The 16,227-nt window shown below is 48.0% G+C and overlaps 4 protein-coding genes across 4 annotated transcripts; all 4 read left to right on the forward strand.

Annotated features, from left to right (window-relative positions):
- Positions 1-608: 608 nt before the first annotated feature.
- BJ212DRAFT_1310828 (N-acetyltransferase B complex non catalytic subunit-domain-containing protein) lies at positions 609-4,627 on the forward strand. The gene is made up of 19 exons (XM_041333995.1): positions 609-729; positions 777-862; positions 914-1,052; positions 1,109-1,227; positions 1,290-1,364; positions 1,418-1,713; positions 1,764-1,987; positions 2,042-2,193; positions 2,252-2,594; positions 2,646-2,827; positions 2,873-2,920; positions 2,968-3,124; positions 3,174-3,274; positions 3,329-3,511; positions 3,559-3,823; positions 3,871-3,953; positions 4,004-4,078; positions 4,140-4,292; positions 4,343-4,627. Exons 1-19 carry the CDS (start codon positions 687-689, stop codon positions 4,454-4,456), a joined length of 2,838 nt encoding a protein of 945 aa, XP_041200043.1. The 5' UTR covers positions 609-686; the 3' UTR covers positions 4,457-4,627.
- Positions 4,628-6,010, forward strand: BJ212DRAFT_1310834 (uncharacterized protein). The gene is made up of 6 exons (XM_041333996.1): positions 4,628-4,851; positions 4,903-5,013; positions 5,069-5,214; positions 5,262-5,418; positions 5,467-5,711; positions 5,762-6,010. Exons 1-6 carry the CDS (start codon positions 4,795-4,797, stop codon positions 5,838-5,840), a joined length of 795 nt encoding a protein of 264 aa, XP_041200044.1. The 5' UTR covers positions 4,628-4,794; the 3' UTR covers positions 5,841-6,010.
- Positions 6,011-6,680: 670 nt separating this feature from the next.
- BJ212DRAFT_37681 (uncharacterized protein) lies at positions 6,681-7,612 on the forward strand. Its single transcript, XM_041343050.1, has 2 exons — positions 6,681-7,289; positions 7,345-7,612. The coding sequence occupies exons 1-2, from the start codon at positions 6,772-6,774 to the stop codon at positions 7,433-7,435; spliced, it is 609 nt and encodes a 202-aa protein (XP_041200045.1). The 5' UTR covers positions 6,681-6,771; the 3' UTR covers positions 7,436-7,612.
- Positions 7,613-7,789: 177 nt separating this feature from the next.
- On the forward strand, positions 7,790-14,844 carry BJ212DRAFT_1493063 (uncharacterized protein; the record flags this gene model as incomplete). The annotated part of the gene is made up of 16 exons (XM_041341502.1): positions 7,790-7,996; positions 8,048-10,450; positions 10,498-11,236; positions 11,291-11,403; positions 11,461-11,565; positions 11,616-11,786; positions 11,834-12,109; positions 12,163-12,249; positions 12,298-12,392; positions 12,465-12,544; positions 12,572-12,896; positions 12,947-13,625; positions 13,681-13,810; positions 13,865-14,019; positions 14,069-14,599; positions 14,650-14,844. The coding sequence occupies 16 exons, from the start codon at positions 7,790-7,792 to the stop codon at positions 14,788-14,790; spliced, it is 6,237 nt and encodes a 2,078-aa protein (XP_041200046.1). The 3' UTR covers positions 14,791-14,844.
- Between the last annotated feature and the right edge of the window lie 1,383 nt (positions 14,845-16,227).

The following is a 16,227-nucleotide window of genomic DNA, read 5'->3' on the forward strand; positions in this document are numbered from 1 at the left end:
CATTGATATGGACTCTCAGTCACGAGAGCTAAGGTTGATCGTTCGCCTTGGAAAACCTTTTGGCGCAATTTTCTTAGCGTGGCGGGGAATACAAAAGAATCGTATCTGATCACAATATCATGGCGCAGGTCGGGGACATGGCTTCTGTTCATGACATGATGGACATCAGGACACTAGAGATATTGTGTTTGCATAGATTTCAGAGAAAGGGAGTCCTTGACGTGTTCTCATCGATACCTGCATGGAACGTATCCCCATAGACTTACAACAGGAAATCACGTCCATGTGCCCCTACTCTATGTACCTAGGCACAGGCATCGAAACAACGCAGGAACAAGTGCTGCAGTACTAGCTATGGTGCTTTCTGTACTCGTGAAAAGTAGACAGAAATATCCGCGCCGGACTCTGCCAGTACTCAGAAGTCTTGATTTGGGTGTAACCAGAAACAGGTCATTTATAGACCCAAATCTGACGAGATCCGATAAACGACAACGAGAGCTATAGAGACCGCACGGCCGCAATGACTGATCAAACTTTGTAGAGTTACCGCTTCGGGTCGCGGCGGAACGCTTGGCGAGAAAGTTTCAAAGCACTAAAAATTCGCGTGGCTCAACTCGAAGCTTCTCTTGCTGCTTCGTTGTACCCTCCACAAACCTCTCCAGTCTAGCTAGATTCTCTCGTCGAATATGTCAGAAGCTGCACTCGAACGTCAGATTCGTCCCATCTATGGTTGGCCATCGTTAACCTGCATGCAAGTCGGAACTGACCTATGATAGATGCTTTGGACCATGGATCAAACAAGTCTGCTATCAATGCATGCAATAAAGTGCTTAAAAAGTATACTAATAATACTCTTGTTAAAGTATGTGCGCTAGTATCCCTGTGGAGGCGGTTTAACATTTCATCCATGTAGGCCCTGAAAGCACTTGCATTGACGCGTTCGCAGAAAGTAGAGGAAGCGTTAGTTCTATGCGATGAGATCCTTGCTGCCACTGTCACGGATGATTCCACACTGTCCGTGATGACGCACGTCCTCAAGGGCCTTGCCAGAAGTACATGATGGTCCTAGCTCCCGCTTGCCCGTATTGAACTCATCTTGTAACAACAGACTCCGACATGGTAGCCATGTTTGATAACGCGTTTAAGCAACAACCTCAGAGCGAGGAACTCGGCGCACAAACGTTCTTTGCTCATGTACGAACTGGCAACTGGAAATCTTGCCAACAGGTGAGTATTTCCCACTGTTCCTTCTTCTGTATGTGTACAAGTCGAATCATGTTGTCCTTAAGGTTGCAACCCGAATGCACAAGCTATTCCAGGGGGACCGGTACGTATACTGGGCCGTGGTAGGCGCAATTCTCCAGGTTTGTCCATTGCATTGTGTTCCGAATAACATGTTCTAATTGTGGGGAGGTAGGCAAATGACCTTGGCACTCCTCCAAACATTCGCACATTGCTCTACAAGTTGGCTCACCGTCATGTCACATCATGTCCGACGCCATCATATATGGCCGTGGACCGCTTCCACTTGCACCTGATAATCCTGCAGGAGCTTCAACTGTGGGATGAAGCAAACACCTTGCTGGAAAGTGATATCGGGAAGTCGATCTGCTCAGCTAGTCTCGTGTGCAATGAAACTCGCAGGGAAATCTGGCGCAAACGCGGTCTATACAAGGACGAGGGGGAACGGGCTCAAGAGAGGATCAAAAACAAGTGAGCGGACATCGGATGTTACTTTTGATGTAATCTGATGTGCACTTCAGTGACCGGAATTGGCTGGAGTTCATTTCAGTAATCGATGCCACTTTTGCTTCAATGCAACAGCCCGATGTCAGCGAAGAGGAAAAGTCAGAGTGCTCCGAGAACATTGCGAAAACACGCGATTTCCTTACCGAAATCGCCAAGGTAGATGGCTCAAATAACCGTTCTGCCTCCTTGGCGCTTTTGGAGCTTGAGAAAAATGCGTTTTCCCACGGAATATCCTCTGGTATGTTGCTTGCCTTGGGGCCTCATGCACTGATTGATTTTGGGCCTTTAACAGATGAGAGCACTTTGGTTGACTCGATGGAGAACTACTTCTCCCAGTTTGGCGATAAGGCGTGTTGTTTCGAAGATTTGCGGCCTTGTGTAGACCTTTGCGCAGACGCAAAATTGCGATGGATAAGCTTCCTTGCATCTCAAGAGTCCTCCTTTGTGCGTAGTGTCTCCCCATCTAGGCTTTCCCGTCTCCTAAGTCCGTTTGGTAATGTAGGCTACTACGGGGGATCTGCAACGGGTGATAAACGTTCGGAAATTACAACGAATCAGTCTTACGGCTTCAGAACTATCCACAGACAAAGAGTTGTATTTGACATCCACCTATATCGAAGAGTACATGGCGGGACTAGAGTTGGGTTCCAGCTTGCCTGTAACCGAACTTCAGCCAGTCGATGATCTCGCGATCCTTGTCGGTCATGCATTTGTCAGCCTGTGGACAATGACCAAGGACGAGAGCTATCTATACAACGCCGCCGCTGTGCTGGAATTCGCTTTGACAAAGAGTCGTATGTCGTTCCAGATTCGGTTGCTACTTGTACGCATATACCGTCTACTTGGTATGTGTTCCTACGGATGTCCCAAGGTCTTATACCGATAAGAGTTTACAGGAGCCTCGTCATTGGCTCTGGACCACTACCGTGCCATCAATATAAAACAAGTCCAAAATGACACTCTTTCCCACTTTCTTCTCACACGGGCATTGACCTTCTCCCTTTCCGCAACTGGAGACCTAACATACCCTTCAGAATGCATAGAATCAAGCCAGATTTATGTCAGTAATTCCCAAGATGTGAGTACCCTTCTTGTATATTAGTCCCTCTCTCATTTTTCATAGACCCCGGATTTCATCATTCGTGCATTCACATCAGAGAAATACAGTCAGGTCAGATTTTTATACTCTTGTGCCTCCAGGATAGTTACCCTCCACAGATACCAGAATTTGTCTCTTTTGATGACAGGTTGGAGAACTCCCTCCAACGTGACGTCGTTAAGCTTGAGCACGTTCGCATGCGGATGACACATGAACCCATCAACTCTGATCTGATTGACATGGAGCTGATAGAGCTGAAGTTTGTCTTTGATCGCTGTAAGGGCCTCCAGTGTCATACACATACGTTTCTGACTTCTGTTCTCAGTCCACCACGACAACCGGGACTTTGGCATGCTGCCCAATTATCAACCAGCATGTCAACCTTCGCTGAACGACCAGACCCTGATGTTTGGCAACTCGACTGGAGTATGCTGTTTATCCGTGTTGATACTTGCATTTATTGACCTTCTTCTCAAATAGCAAGGATGGTTGTGGTATTTCATCAAAATCTACATACGTGCTTTCCAGCATGCTAGTGATTTGGATGATATTGTCGAGGAGAAGTTACTGATTGGTGACCGGCCAAAGAAGAGCCCAGAACCAGAAGTCCAACTTCCTCTCAGGGAACGTCTAGCCATTCGAAAACCTGAAGAAGCAGCAGAGGTAGGATATTATGGGTCGAGTCATGATTCACGTTAACAATTCATTAGTTGACGGCTGATGAATTGCAACTCATGGAATGGGCTACTGCTGTCAGTGACTGGCTCGAGCCCTATCACGACTATACTCGCCCGCCTCCAGCGGTGGTTCTTGCTGAGGCCAACAAACAGAATGAGCTTAGGACCGGGCTTCCGCTCAGGGGTGTTGACCTCAAAGCCCTAAATGGCGACGCCAACGCCAATGGTCATGCAAAGAAAGACGAAGATGCTCCTCCTGTGAAGGAACCGCCTCAACTGGTGGCACAATTCTTTGAGCGTACGTTCAGTTTACCTAGGCTGGCTCACTGCTCACTCTTTTCACAGATATGCACGCACGCTTCGTGCAGTTACAACAGAGCCAGAGCCTCCCCTCGGACCTACTACATGTAGCAACACTCACCCAAGAAGTACACTTTCACTCGAGTTCTAGTCTACGCTTTGTTCACTTTAAGTCTAGGCTTTCCTTCTCTTTGCGGTGGAATCTCATCGCTTCAAGACCGCATCTGTTGTCAAGATTTACAAATTGGGGGCAGTAAGTGGAATGATAGGCTTTAATGAAAAGACGTGTCCTAACCCATCTCCTCACATTTCAGCTCGTACAATCCCTCAAGGATATTCGCTCGAAGGCCTGCACGGTACTCAAGACAATGTCGAATGACCTTTTGAAGATAGCCGAGGTGGCCGGGTCGGCTGAACGACGGAAGAGCTTCGTCGAGTCTTGTAAACCTATCACCGACTTCCCGGAGGTAGGCGTACGCTTTCGATTATCAGATAATGTCCTGACATCATTCGTTAGCTGCATCATGATTTTGTGCTCAATATTGCAAAGAACGTCGGCGAGTCGCGTAAAAAAGTACTCGAGGGCGTTGGTAAAGGAATGGTCAAGATTTGCACCAATTACGGCCAGTAAGCCGGCCTCCATTTTCGATACCGACATCGCATATATTACTTTACACCCACACTGCTCCCCACTCACTACTCATGCTACTCATGCTACTGCCACACTACGTACTTAGGTTTATCGGATATAATTGTGACATATTGAATTATGTCATGCAATACGCGTGACTTGTGACTCTACGCGTTTCTGTCGTGTCTTGCTCACTGTGCCATCACGATAAGTTCGCTCACTGAAAGAACGTCAACGAGATGAGTCAATGTAAGCAGTCATACTATCTCTGACAATTCCACTAATTATACTGGGAAGTCAACGACTACTACGGCAACAGTGGTGGTGGAGGTGGGTTCATGACTGGTGGATCGCCATATGGAAGCGCAAGCGGTAGCCCGGGAGGAGCTAGTCGAGTACGCTGCATACGATCCTTCCAATTCTCTACTGAACTGAGTGAAATATAGAGAACCGAGATAGCCCACTCCCTACGACCTCTAACTGTACTTCAGCTCCTAAATGCAACCCAGGCGCATTCGGACGCGGAGTGGATGCTGGATGATACAGAACTCGGCCAGGTAATTTTTTGCATCCATTTTCACGTAGCTGGCTGGATGGACCGCGAATTTGCAGGTCACCGTCGTCGGCCACGTTGTTTCAATACAGAGCCAAGCCACCAACAACTTATACTGGCTTGACGATGGCACGGGTCGCATTGAAGCCCGACATTGGATTGACTCCTCAATAGAAGAGAGTGGATCGGGATCGAGTGCTATCACGTAAACTTCCTCCTTCGCAGGCCGCAGTAAAACTAATGCGAGAACAGTGAGGGATCATACGTACGCGTATCCGGCACGTTGAAAATGTTTGGCAGCAAGCGATACGTAAATGCAACTCATATACGGCCAGTCAAGTCGCCTCATGAGATATACTTCCACCTTTTGGAAGCGATGGCGGTCACACTAATATGGGCGAAAGGAGCGGTACGTTACACCAAATTACGATATCACTGATCTGATCTTCATGAGCAGCCCCCTCGCGATGGGCAAAACCCAAAAACAATTCCACAGGCCCAGGCTGCCGGACCCCCGGCGGCCGGAGGCTCTGCATACGCAGCTCAATCGCATTCCCCGGCTACGAACAATAGCCAATATTCCCATTTGCCGAAGTTGGAATATACGATCATAACGTTCATGCTGAGCCAACCTTCTAAGGAGGAAGGCGTGCATGTTGGTTCTATTGCGCGTGCTGTCGGAGGTGATGCTGTCACAATTAGGTATGTCTCACAAGACATGCTCGGCTCCGCCAGTCTGACGCAATCCCCAGTAATGCTTTAGATAAACTCATGGACGACGGCCTCGTCTTTACTACTATTGACGATTCGCATTTCAAGGTTGCTGATTGATGAATCTACGATGGTCATGTACTTTTGACAATGAAAGTTGCTTGCGAATACTTAGGTGTTGAAACTGCCGATATTCTCCTGATTGATGTAGTTGTTCTTTTTTTCTGCAAGTATCAGTAGTCACATCAAAATGGATGAATGATCCATCTCAGTAAACATTGTTACACAAAGGTCTTCGAACTTTGAGCTTCAAGCCTCAGGCCCAGGCCCAGTAGACGGTGTTAATCGGTAAGCTGGAAACGGTTTCGACGCGTCTGCGTAGTGCTCACAACGATGGAAGACTGTGAACCTTTGCTAGTAGAAACAACAGTCATCAAGTCAACTGAAACAGAATCAATTAGACCGATCACGGTCTACCAAGCGCTGCAGGCGGAACGCTTACCCGATGACGTTCAGTTCTCGCTCGGCGGGGCCAAGTTCAGTAAGGCGAGTCACTGCTATTTGACCGTTTCTGAAAGATCAAACATACTCAAATCCCTGAAGGTCCTGCTGGTCACCCATGTCACGTTACGATTCTCAGATACCAGTGATGCTCGAGGTGTTTATGACCTCGATGATGGTACCGGGAGAATATATGGGTCACGGATTAACAAAGCAGGACAAGATCATGCCTCGTTCTCGGCCATGATACGACAATTGTGCGTCGTAGGTTCAAGTTACAATACAATTCGAATTTCTAATCATATCACCATCCATCAAGTGATAACAGTCTAGCTTGTGTCATGGGCAATATTACTCAGCGTGGCCAACAAAAAATAGTCGATATCGAGTCCATGATTGGGGCAGGATATCATCAGGCTATGTATCATACTCTTGAGTGTATGAGGACAAGTTTGATGATCGAGAGGCACAAAGGACAGGTATGTGCATATTTCGGATTCGTGATTGACACATCTATTCCAACTTTGCACAGGCTCACAACACAGACGAGATGCTTGTCGTCCAAGAACTCGAAGGGGATGCGGAAGACTCGATAGCAGCCGACTCGCGAGCATTTGAACAATCTTATCGTTCATTTTTTGATCTGCCCCAGAATGATGAAGGTAGAAATGTCAGCTCTCCTCAGACTCCTGCTGGGCCATCACTGCAGTATGGCGATCATAGTGAGGGTCTGAGTTCCGCATCAACCTCAAAGCAAGCTGCATCCCAACTTCCTACACCACTTCTTGCACTTGAACCTGAAACTCCTCATTCTGCCATTGTTCTGGCGGCCCATCCTTGCACAGTCATGCGAACACCGAGCCCCCTTTCTTCCTTTGGCTCCTCGCTCCAAAATAGCTCTCATTATTCTCCACAATATTATAGCCAGCTAGCTCAATTGACAGCGACACAAGTCGCCATCGTGTCCAGCCTTTATCAGCTCCAGGATGGTGCTATCTATGGGGTTTGGATAGCTGATGTGTACGACCGTGTGACACAGGTGATCGAGACCACTCAGGAAGAATTCAGGTAAATGATTTGCGTTCATCATCGTGATAGTCCATGGTTTATTATTTCCGGCCAGTACCGACATAGAGTGGCTTCTCGAAGAAATATACATATTCAGACCACTCGATGATGACCGTATTGCGCTCACGCCTCGCGCATCAGTTTAGTTTCATCATCTGCACAAATCAGTGAGTCTCACTCAATTCAATGGAGCTTTCCTTGGGGCAATGTGCTCATGAGTATCTATCAACCCCCGTTTAAAATATATTCAGGAATGAGACATTGGGATTCCTGGCATTTGAGCTGTTAGTACATAGCTGTGAAGTTTGTGCAAAGTCCACTTTAATATTGTGACGGAAAAGGCAATTCCGAAGTACTGGTGTAGTACTTTCAGCCATACCCCCTGCACCTTTGCTGTGTGTGCCCACCTGGCTCAATACGTACTTCTACAATATTATGCAGAGTACTAGGTCATGAATCAATTTCGATCTTGAACTCATCTTCAAGTGACGCCCATTACTATGTCTACTTGGTATTCTTCCTGGTTCTCTGGGCTTCCGTCGTTCGACTTCTCCTTACCCTCTGCAATTCAGCGTCGGTTTCTTTCGTTTGTTCTCAAGAAGTCACTGGGACATCTCCTAAAGCCAGGGCAGCTCGATCTTCATCAGATAGACTCGCAGATAGGCTCTGGGGTTGTACAAGTCAGAGATCTTGAGCTAGACGACCAGGTTCGGGTTTTACCTCTTGGTTTAACTGTCCATTCATTGACTACTTCAAAGGCGATCAATAAACTTCTTGCAGGATCACCATTCAGACTCTACGATGGCTCCATATCTTGTGTAACTGCACGAATACCTTTCCCCAATCCTCTCACTTCCAGTGTAGGGCTTTCGGTACAGTCACTACACCTCACATTGCATGCCACCCCTCCATCCGACCTTGGCTCTCCAAACAGTGTAAACCTTGCCCAATCTGTTGCATCAGTAGCAGAGACATTCATCCACAGCGAGCTTACCCCTCGGGAAGAAGCCACGCTCCGAGAGTCTTTACATCCAGATTCCCGACCTTTGCACGCTTATGATGAGGGTCATCACCTTCCCGGAGGATTAGATTCATCTACCCGTGTACACCCTCAAGAAGAAATTGGCATTGATTCTGACCCTTCTGGGGTATCCCTGTTTGCCACCCTCTTCGAACATCTACTTGCACGCTTTGAGTTCTCTGCCGTGGACACGAAAATAGTCATTGTCCACCCCGGACACTCAAGCTTTACCCTGTCAATACCTGAAATTGCATATAGTACGGACTCGGGTGTCCCAAAGCAGCGAAGTACTGGAGATGGGCCATCGAGCAACGTTGCTCTTGAAAGATCCCCACGGAATGGTCACATACGTACAGTCTCAATATCAGGTGTCGCCATTACCTCTCGGGACATTCGAGCTACTTTACAAAACCCTGTCACCTCACCACGAACCATGTCGCCTGTGTCGCTCACTTCGTCCCATGTCACGCTGCACGATCATCAGCAGGCTCCTCGTCCGGTGTCACCCGCGTCATCTTATTCCTCCATTGATGAAGACACGCAGATGATGATGTCGCAGTCCATTGTTGCTCTTCCACCACGTAGTCAGTTTCGGGCTTCCCCGTCCAGCTCAGTTCTCAGTAGCATGTATCAGAGCGCGGTCTCTACTACTGGCTGCTCTTCAGCCATCCGTCTTGAGCCCCTCGGCAACTTTGGTACGGGAGATATGGCTCAGCCTCGCTCGTGCGATCACATAGCAGGCAAACGAGAGTCAGCCCATGTACCTCACTGGGCTACAGAAGATCTTGTTTTTTCTGTTGGTACAGACCCTATTGTAGTTCGACTACAAACGCCACCCGGCTACACAAAGGATGACGTCGCGCATCCTTCGACCCTTGAGAAAGTTTCGCCTCCCACGGAGAACATCGCGGTCAAGCAGGACGAGACCTTATGTCTCAGTGTCAGTGTTGGGATCGTGTCCTGCGCTCTTCGGGCTTGTCACGTTCGCATGCTATTGGAAATGCTCAATTACTGCGGATCCAAGGATGCTGGTACCACTCCACAACACCCTGAGACCACACCAAGCCCTCCGGCCCTCCAGTGCGGCTTGCACGCAAGTCTAAATATCCGTGGAATTGTGACCCTTTTGATCACTGAGGCCCTAGATCAAGAGGTTCCTTCGCTTGAAGCATTTTTCCAGTCTCCACTTATCCCTCCAAGATTGCCTTCGACATACTTACGCGTATTGTTGGAGAATGTTACGGGTTCTCTTGATTTATCCCGGGCTCCTGGAAATCAGACTGATGCAGCACATATTTCTCCGATAACATCCAACATACTCCTCTCAAATATCTCGGTCTTCATGTACCACACTTCCAGGACTGGCGAGAGGGACACGGCGCAAGTTTCGCTACCACTCCTGATTACAGATCATCGTCTGCACAATCAATATATTGTCAGTCATTGTCGCCCATTTTTCTCTTCGACAACTGTTCCAGCGCAGCCGCTTTCGGAAGTAACATTACCGACTTTTGAAGTGGTGGATTGGACTGCTGTGAAACTTGCAGGAGGCTCTTCAAAGTTATCGACTTGGAGAGTGAAGTCATCTACAGGGAAAGATCAACTAGTACACAGTCCACCGTCGAAATCTTCTGCATTTCCAACATCTCCACAACCACTCACGGTGGCGTTGTTGAGTGAAGAAGAACTTGAGGAGTTGTCCTTTTCTAGTGCTATTACCTTCACCGCTCGCGTCACCCCTACGAATACCCGCTCAGGGGGTTTGACCGACATCTTGGTTCGGATTGCACCATTGCATGTGTTCTTCGACGTTGACATCATGCTTGAGGGCGGTGGTGTGCTCAAGTTTCTTGACGAGGTCCTAGCAGTTGAAGGATCTCCTACTCGGGACGCTTCCGACACATCCCAAGGGCGTAGTTCACTGGACGACACAGAAGAGGAAGATTCAGCAAGTGATGATGAATTTAACACTCCATTCATAACTCCAAAGCAACTCGAACGCGAGAGGGAGAGAAGACGCTTGGAAAGACTTGTCCTCGAGGATTTGGATTTGGACATCGACTATCGGACCGGGGCACCGGCGAGACAGAGACCTCACAGCAAGCGAGTCACAAACACCAAACTCAAGGTAGATGGGAGCGTCATCTGCAGTTTATATATCTGATTTATCATGCTATTTGCTTGTAGCCCAAATCCAAGCAGAGGTCACATTCGAAGATCACCATTATCCTACCTGCCCTCCGCGCTGAGGTCCGATGCAGATCACCATCCCTTCAGCCCTCCAGATCAGGAGGCATTATACTGGATCTCCACGATGTACAGGTGTTTAACAAGCCCCTTGATCAAGAATCACCGACTATCAGATTCGGGGATGTTGGTGAATCAAGGAATCCCAGCGTCGAAAATCTGCCAGGACAACTCTTGAGTGGCCAGATCAGGGGAATTGTTTTATCGTATGCGCCCGTAGGAGATTCAAAGGCGCATGCTTTCATATCACTTGGTTCCTTACCACGAACGGACGACATTCACCCCGGATCGGCTTCATTGCTGTTGTCGGAACAGGCGCCGGACTCACTTCCCATTCGCTTTCAATTGACGCAGGTGGCTCCATCAAAGGCTGCTGTTTCTTCTTCGACGCATCGGACCTCAATCATCATCAATGTCCCATTAGTCAACGTCGTTCTTGAAAAACCAGTCTTCGATGGATTGCAAATTTGGGCTGACAGTGTTACACAAGCGGTCACCACTGCCGCGGAGGAAACAGAAACTGAAGTTGCTCAGAGCCGCAACCCGAGCCTGATTGGCAGTAGGTTTTTCGCTAAATCAAGGCGCGTTGGGAGTCGTGGTAGTGACGAGAGCAGCTTCGGCACTATAGCGCCGATACCGAAACAAAGCGAGACGGCTGTGAAAGTGATCATTGCTGAAGGTACAGTCGTTTTTGGCTTTAGTTATTGCTCATGCTGATATCTTCGAAACGCAGCTCTAGTAAGAATACTGACATCCCGTTCCCAAACATCTGCACCCTCAATTCGTCCTTTCGACATATCCGCCTCAGACATTGACGTCCTTGTTGAACTGAAACCTGATGGCAAGGTTTGTGGAATCGCAAATATATATCTTCGAATTCTCACTTCATTTTCTTTCAATTAGGATGAGACTGTCATAACATCGAGCTTGATGGACCTTCACGTTGGGGAGGTATCACCAAAGTGGGAGCTCGTACCTCTCCTCGTGTTGACATTACCTCGTAGTCTGGTGTGTTGTGCAGGTTATTTGTCGTAGCTGCGTCCCTCACGAAAGTCTAGTCCTCTGTGCCAAGGCCAATGGTAAAGGCTCGCTTTGCTTCCCTTATAGTTCCCGAAACCGGCGCAAAAGAGACCAAGATACGGTTGGCTCTATGGGGCTTCACTTGCCATGTTTATCCTAATTTGCAGTGGATTTCGGACTTAACCCAGTTTATGAAAGCTCCACCGGGGGTAAGTGTGCCCTCCTCGGAGTAGAATAGATTGATGAGCTTGTCAAGGTCTTCGAATCAGTCGTTCCTTCAGAACGAACGTCCCTTTCTTTTGCAATTGCAGACATATCGATCAAGACGTATGCCCCTAGCCACCCTGGCTCTGCAGTCCTGTACATTGGCGAAGCCGAACTAAACACTGAGCTCGCTGGTAATTCCAGCGAGTTCAAGTTCAAGTTACTAGTTCCTTCCTTGTCATTCTTATTGGTCGATTCTATGGCCGATGCTCCCAACGGTCCAAGTTCTGCCAAGACAAACGGAGGTTCTAGTCTCAACTTGTGGAAGGTGATTTCTCCTTCGGCTCACAAGTAAAACAATGCGATGATACTCGTTCACAGAATTTCGGGTTTGCATCCATTGCAGATGTCGTAGATCTGGACCTTGTGTTCAAGACTGATGACGCATGTGTCCCCCCAAGTGTTGGCGTAGGTCATAGCGTGCCGGGTTACTTTTCGTCCCTCAATCAAATCTAGGTACTTGTGAATCGTGTCAGCTTACGGGTGCTCCTATGTGCGGATACTATAGCTGCACTGGCAGGCTATATGGATGACTTCACGTCCATATTCAAGTCCCCTTCTCTCGCAGAGTACGTAATTACCTAAACTTCTTGTTCACAACGTTGCTTATAATCATTTCACAGACCAGCAGTGTCTAGAAAGAAAGTTCCCGCTTCACTTGTTCATCGTCCACCTGAACAAGGCATGATGGGTGATTGTTGTTGTTGCGGAACATGCGAGGGTAACTAAGTGTTCCTTTCAGCATCTCTCGACGAGCAAGCTTTCAGGCGAATTCCTGATGTCGGCAATGCAGCCGATATGATCAACGATGACTTACCGACGAATCTCGACTACCTGGACGAATCCTTTGGTTCGGCTGCTGGTTTGCGGGAGCTTAGGGATGATGACCTAGAAGACTTCGATGTGCAGGAGGACGGCCGAACAACACCAGTAGCTGGGGAAACGGGGGTCGTTTCCAAGGTAGGAGGAGAAACAATCCGCATCATCAAGCCTATCAATCCTATCGAGCATTATTATGACACGATTCCTCCAGAAAATACGGGTGATCTTGCTAGGTAAGTTTTTGCCTTTGACTTGTATTCTCTGTAATCGAGCTATTGAGCAGTCTACATGACACTATTCTCCGAGTGCGCATCCATGACTCTGACGTATCACTTTTCCTGCACGACGGTTATGATTGGCCACGCACACGAAAAATTGTGGAGCAAGAAATCAAAGACATGCGCAAGAAATTAGCCAAGATCAGGCAGCTGATTGCAAATGGCCAGACTCAAGACCCCAGCGTGGAAGAGACAAGCACGATGTTGTTTAACTCAATTCACATCGGCCTTGATCAGGACTTTGACAGTCTTGATCCGACAGCTCTTGTCGCCGCTATTGATGATGAACTCGAGAACGCGGAAACAGAAAGCCACAGTTCTTGGCAAACCCTCCCTCCAGCATCGCCCGGACAACAACAGCGAATGCCATCCACTCGCATTCATGGGCGAAGATTGACAAGGTCTAAGGGCCCAAGTATTGAAATCAAACTAATTGGCCTAGATGCTGAAGTCGATAATTATCGTCATCGTCTGAAAGATGCACTCGTCTCCAAGACACTGGTTGTAATAAAGGATGCTGAAATTTTGGATCACGTCAAAACGTCCACCTGGAGAAAATTCCTGACCGAACTACGGTCAGACTCTCGAGGCAATATTCGTGAGACGGACTCCAGTATGATTCGCATCGAGCTCAAGACTGTCCGACCGTCTCCTTCCCATCCCTCCGAGGAAACACGTTTACGTGTGAGTACTTGTCGAATTAAGGCGTATTGACAGGGCTGAGACGATATCACCATAGGCCAAACTCCTGCCGTTGCGATTATATGTTGATCAGGATGCACTCGACTTTTTGAAGAAATTTTTCGCCTTCAAAGATCCCGATAGTCCGTCTGCACCTCCTGATACTCCCAGCGAGGAGACTTATATTCGTGCGTTCCTGTTTCGAATGCCGAATGGATAACTATATTAATATTTGTCCGCAGAACACGCCGAGGTCTTCCCGATTGATCTCAAGCTTGATTACAAACCTCGACGCGTGGATTACAGGGCTCTGCGAGAGGGAAAAACGATCGAGCTCATGAACTTTTTCCATTTTGATGGCGCGGAGATGACTCTGAGACATCTGACTTTGCATGGGGTAGGTACTGCTTTGGCACGCTTTTTCATGAGTTCACTGGCCTTCACAGATCACGGGTTGGCCTCGGTTTTTTGATACATTGAACGACCTCTGGACGCCAGATGTCAAGGCAACCCAACTTGTGGATGTCATTTCTGGCGTAGCACCCATTCGTTCTATGGTCAATGTTGGCTCTGGGGTAGCTGACCTCGTTTTACTACCTATTGCGCAGTACAAGAAGGACGGACGCATCGTCCGTGGTGTTCAGAAAGGTACCAAGGCATTCGTACAGTCAACTGCAATGGAGGCGATCAAGCTTGGAGCTCGGCTGGCAACCGGCACTCAAGTCATCCTGGAACAAGCTGAAAGCGTGCTCGGAGGCCAGTTCAAGGATTCCATTACGGCCGAAACGTTCCACATACCGTATGACGATTCCGGGGAAGGACCGGATGAAGAATTGATCAGCAGATATGCGGCCCAGCCCGCTGATGTTACAGAAGGAGTTCAATCAGCATATCGTAGCTTGCAAAGAAACTTGCATTCTGCTGCACAAACAATACTTGCTGTTCCTATGGAAGTGTACGAGAAGTCCGGAAACGAAGTGAGTAGTATCTATAATATTCGCTCGATGCCAAGCTGACATCGAGTAAGGGTGCGGTCCGGGCTGTAGTGCGAGCTGTCCCAATCGCAGTCTTGAAGCCTATGATTGGCGCTTCGGAAGCAGTCAGCAAAACTTTGATGGGACTCCACAATACCCTGGATCCCAACGTTCGCCATGAGAATGCGGCCTAAGTACAAACATCGCTAACGTTCTGCTCGCGCACTGTAATATATCATCATAGTTGTATTAGAACTTGTATCTCACGGTGTACCACTAGCCTGCATGCGCAGCTCGTTAATCATGCTTTCACGCACTGTTCCTCTGTCGACGGAGTGTTATTTCTGCAAAATGTAAGCACGAATGACTGCCGGTTGCGTTCACCAGGTAATTTTATGTAGCTGTTTTCTGCTGTTCTTATTGCTGTACGAAATGCTGGATACTGGAAACACTCTCCGAATTACCTACGCTGGTAAAATATGACGGTCAAACGGAACTGAAAAGGTCAAAAAGTGATGTCACTTAATTTATACCAGTGACACCTGGTGCACCATGCAGCTCGGAAAGCGTTAGAATTATCAATACTAGAAGATTGATAGGAGCCTTACAGGGCGCACCAGCCTGCGCGCGTGTGCCCAACGCATCTCTAGGCGCATGAATGCTCTGGTGTGAGACGTACCCCACCAGTCCGCCGTTTCAGACGCGCCGCCTCTGAGAGTCCATGCGATGCATGCAATACCTATGAAGTAAGAAGACAAGACACGTACTCGGTCGCTTGCCGAGGCATATCCTTCTTGCTGCGAGAAGGTGATCAGCCTTGACAGTCACTCGAGATACTACTATGGGCATTTGGCTCTAGTGTTGAACGTGCGATTTCATAACGACTACTGGGAAAGGGGGGACAGGTAATGTGCGTATCGGTATGCCGCTATGAAGGAAAAAAAACGCTTCGACACTCACCCATAGTATTTAAGATCCAGAGGTTGGATCTTATATACTGTGGCTAAGGGTAATGCACGAATTCAGGAGATTCTGCAAGTCTGCTACGCGTAGCTAGAACTCAACGAGTTCCAAGTCGAAGGGGTTGAGACGAAAGAGTTAGATTTTTAATGTAAACCATTTTGCAATAGAGTCATTCGGGATTGCGTCGTTCTGAATTTTTGGCCCGGGATCAAAACAGAGTGATTTGAGGACTATTTGAGAAGATACGTGCCATTTTATATACTGCGCAGAGTGGTGAGTCAGAGGTTAAGGTGCAGATATGCGATAAGAGAAGGGAAACAAAAGAATACTTAAGTGATGATGACCACGTTCGATCAGAAATTCGTACTCACGACGTCCCTATGTGAAATACGAAGATGTAAAAGAACAATGAAGGAAGCAAACGAGGTTTGAAAGATAGGGGCCCCGGATGTATCCGGATGATCTCCGTCGGCGATATCCTTGTATCAACTTGTCACTCTCCGAACATCATATATTGCTCCTCTCTAAGCGCGTCCTGGCAACGATCCTTGTTCTACATCCCCTATCCAGCTGAGCGGCAGCGCTTTCTTTCTTTGTCTTTCCTTATCTTCACCGGTGACACTCCGGAAAGTTGAAACCGTGTAGATTCGAGCCAGCGGAATACCCTG

Source organism: Suillus subaureus (genome assembly GCF_016647635.1).
Source record: "Suillus subaureus strain MN1 chromosome Unknown BJ212scaffold_1, whole genome shotgun sequence".
NCBI lineage: Eukaryota > Fungi > Basidiomycota > Agaricomycetes > Boletales > Suillaceae > Suillus > Suillus subaureus.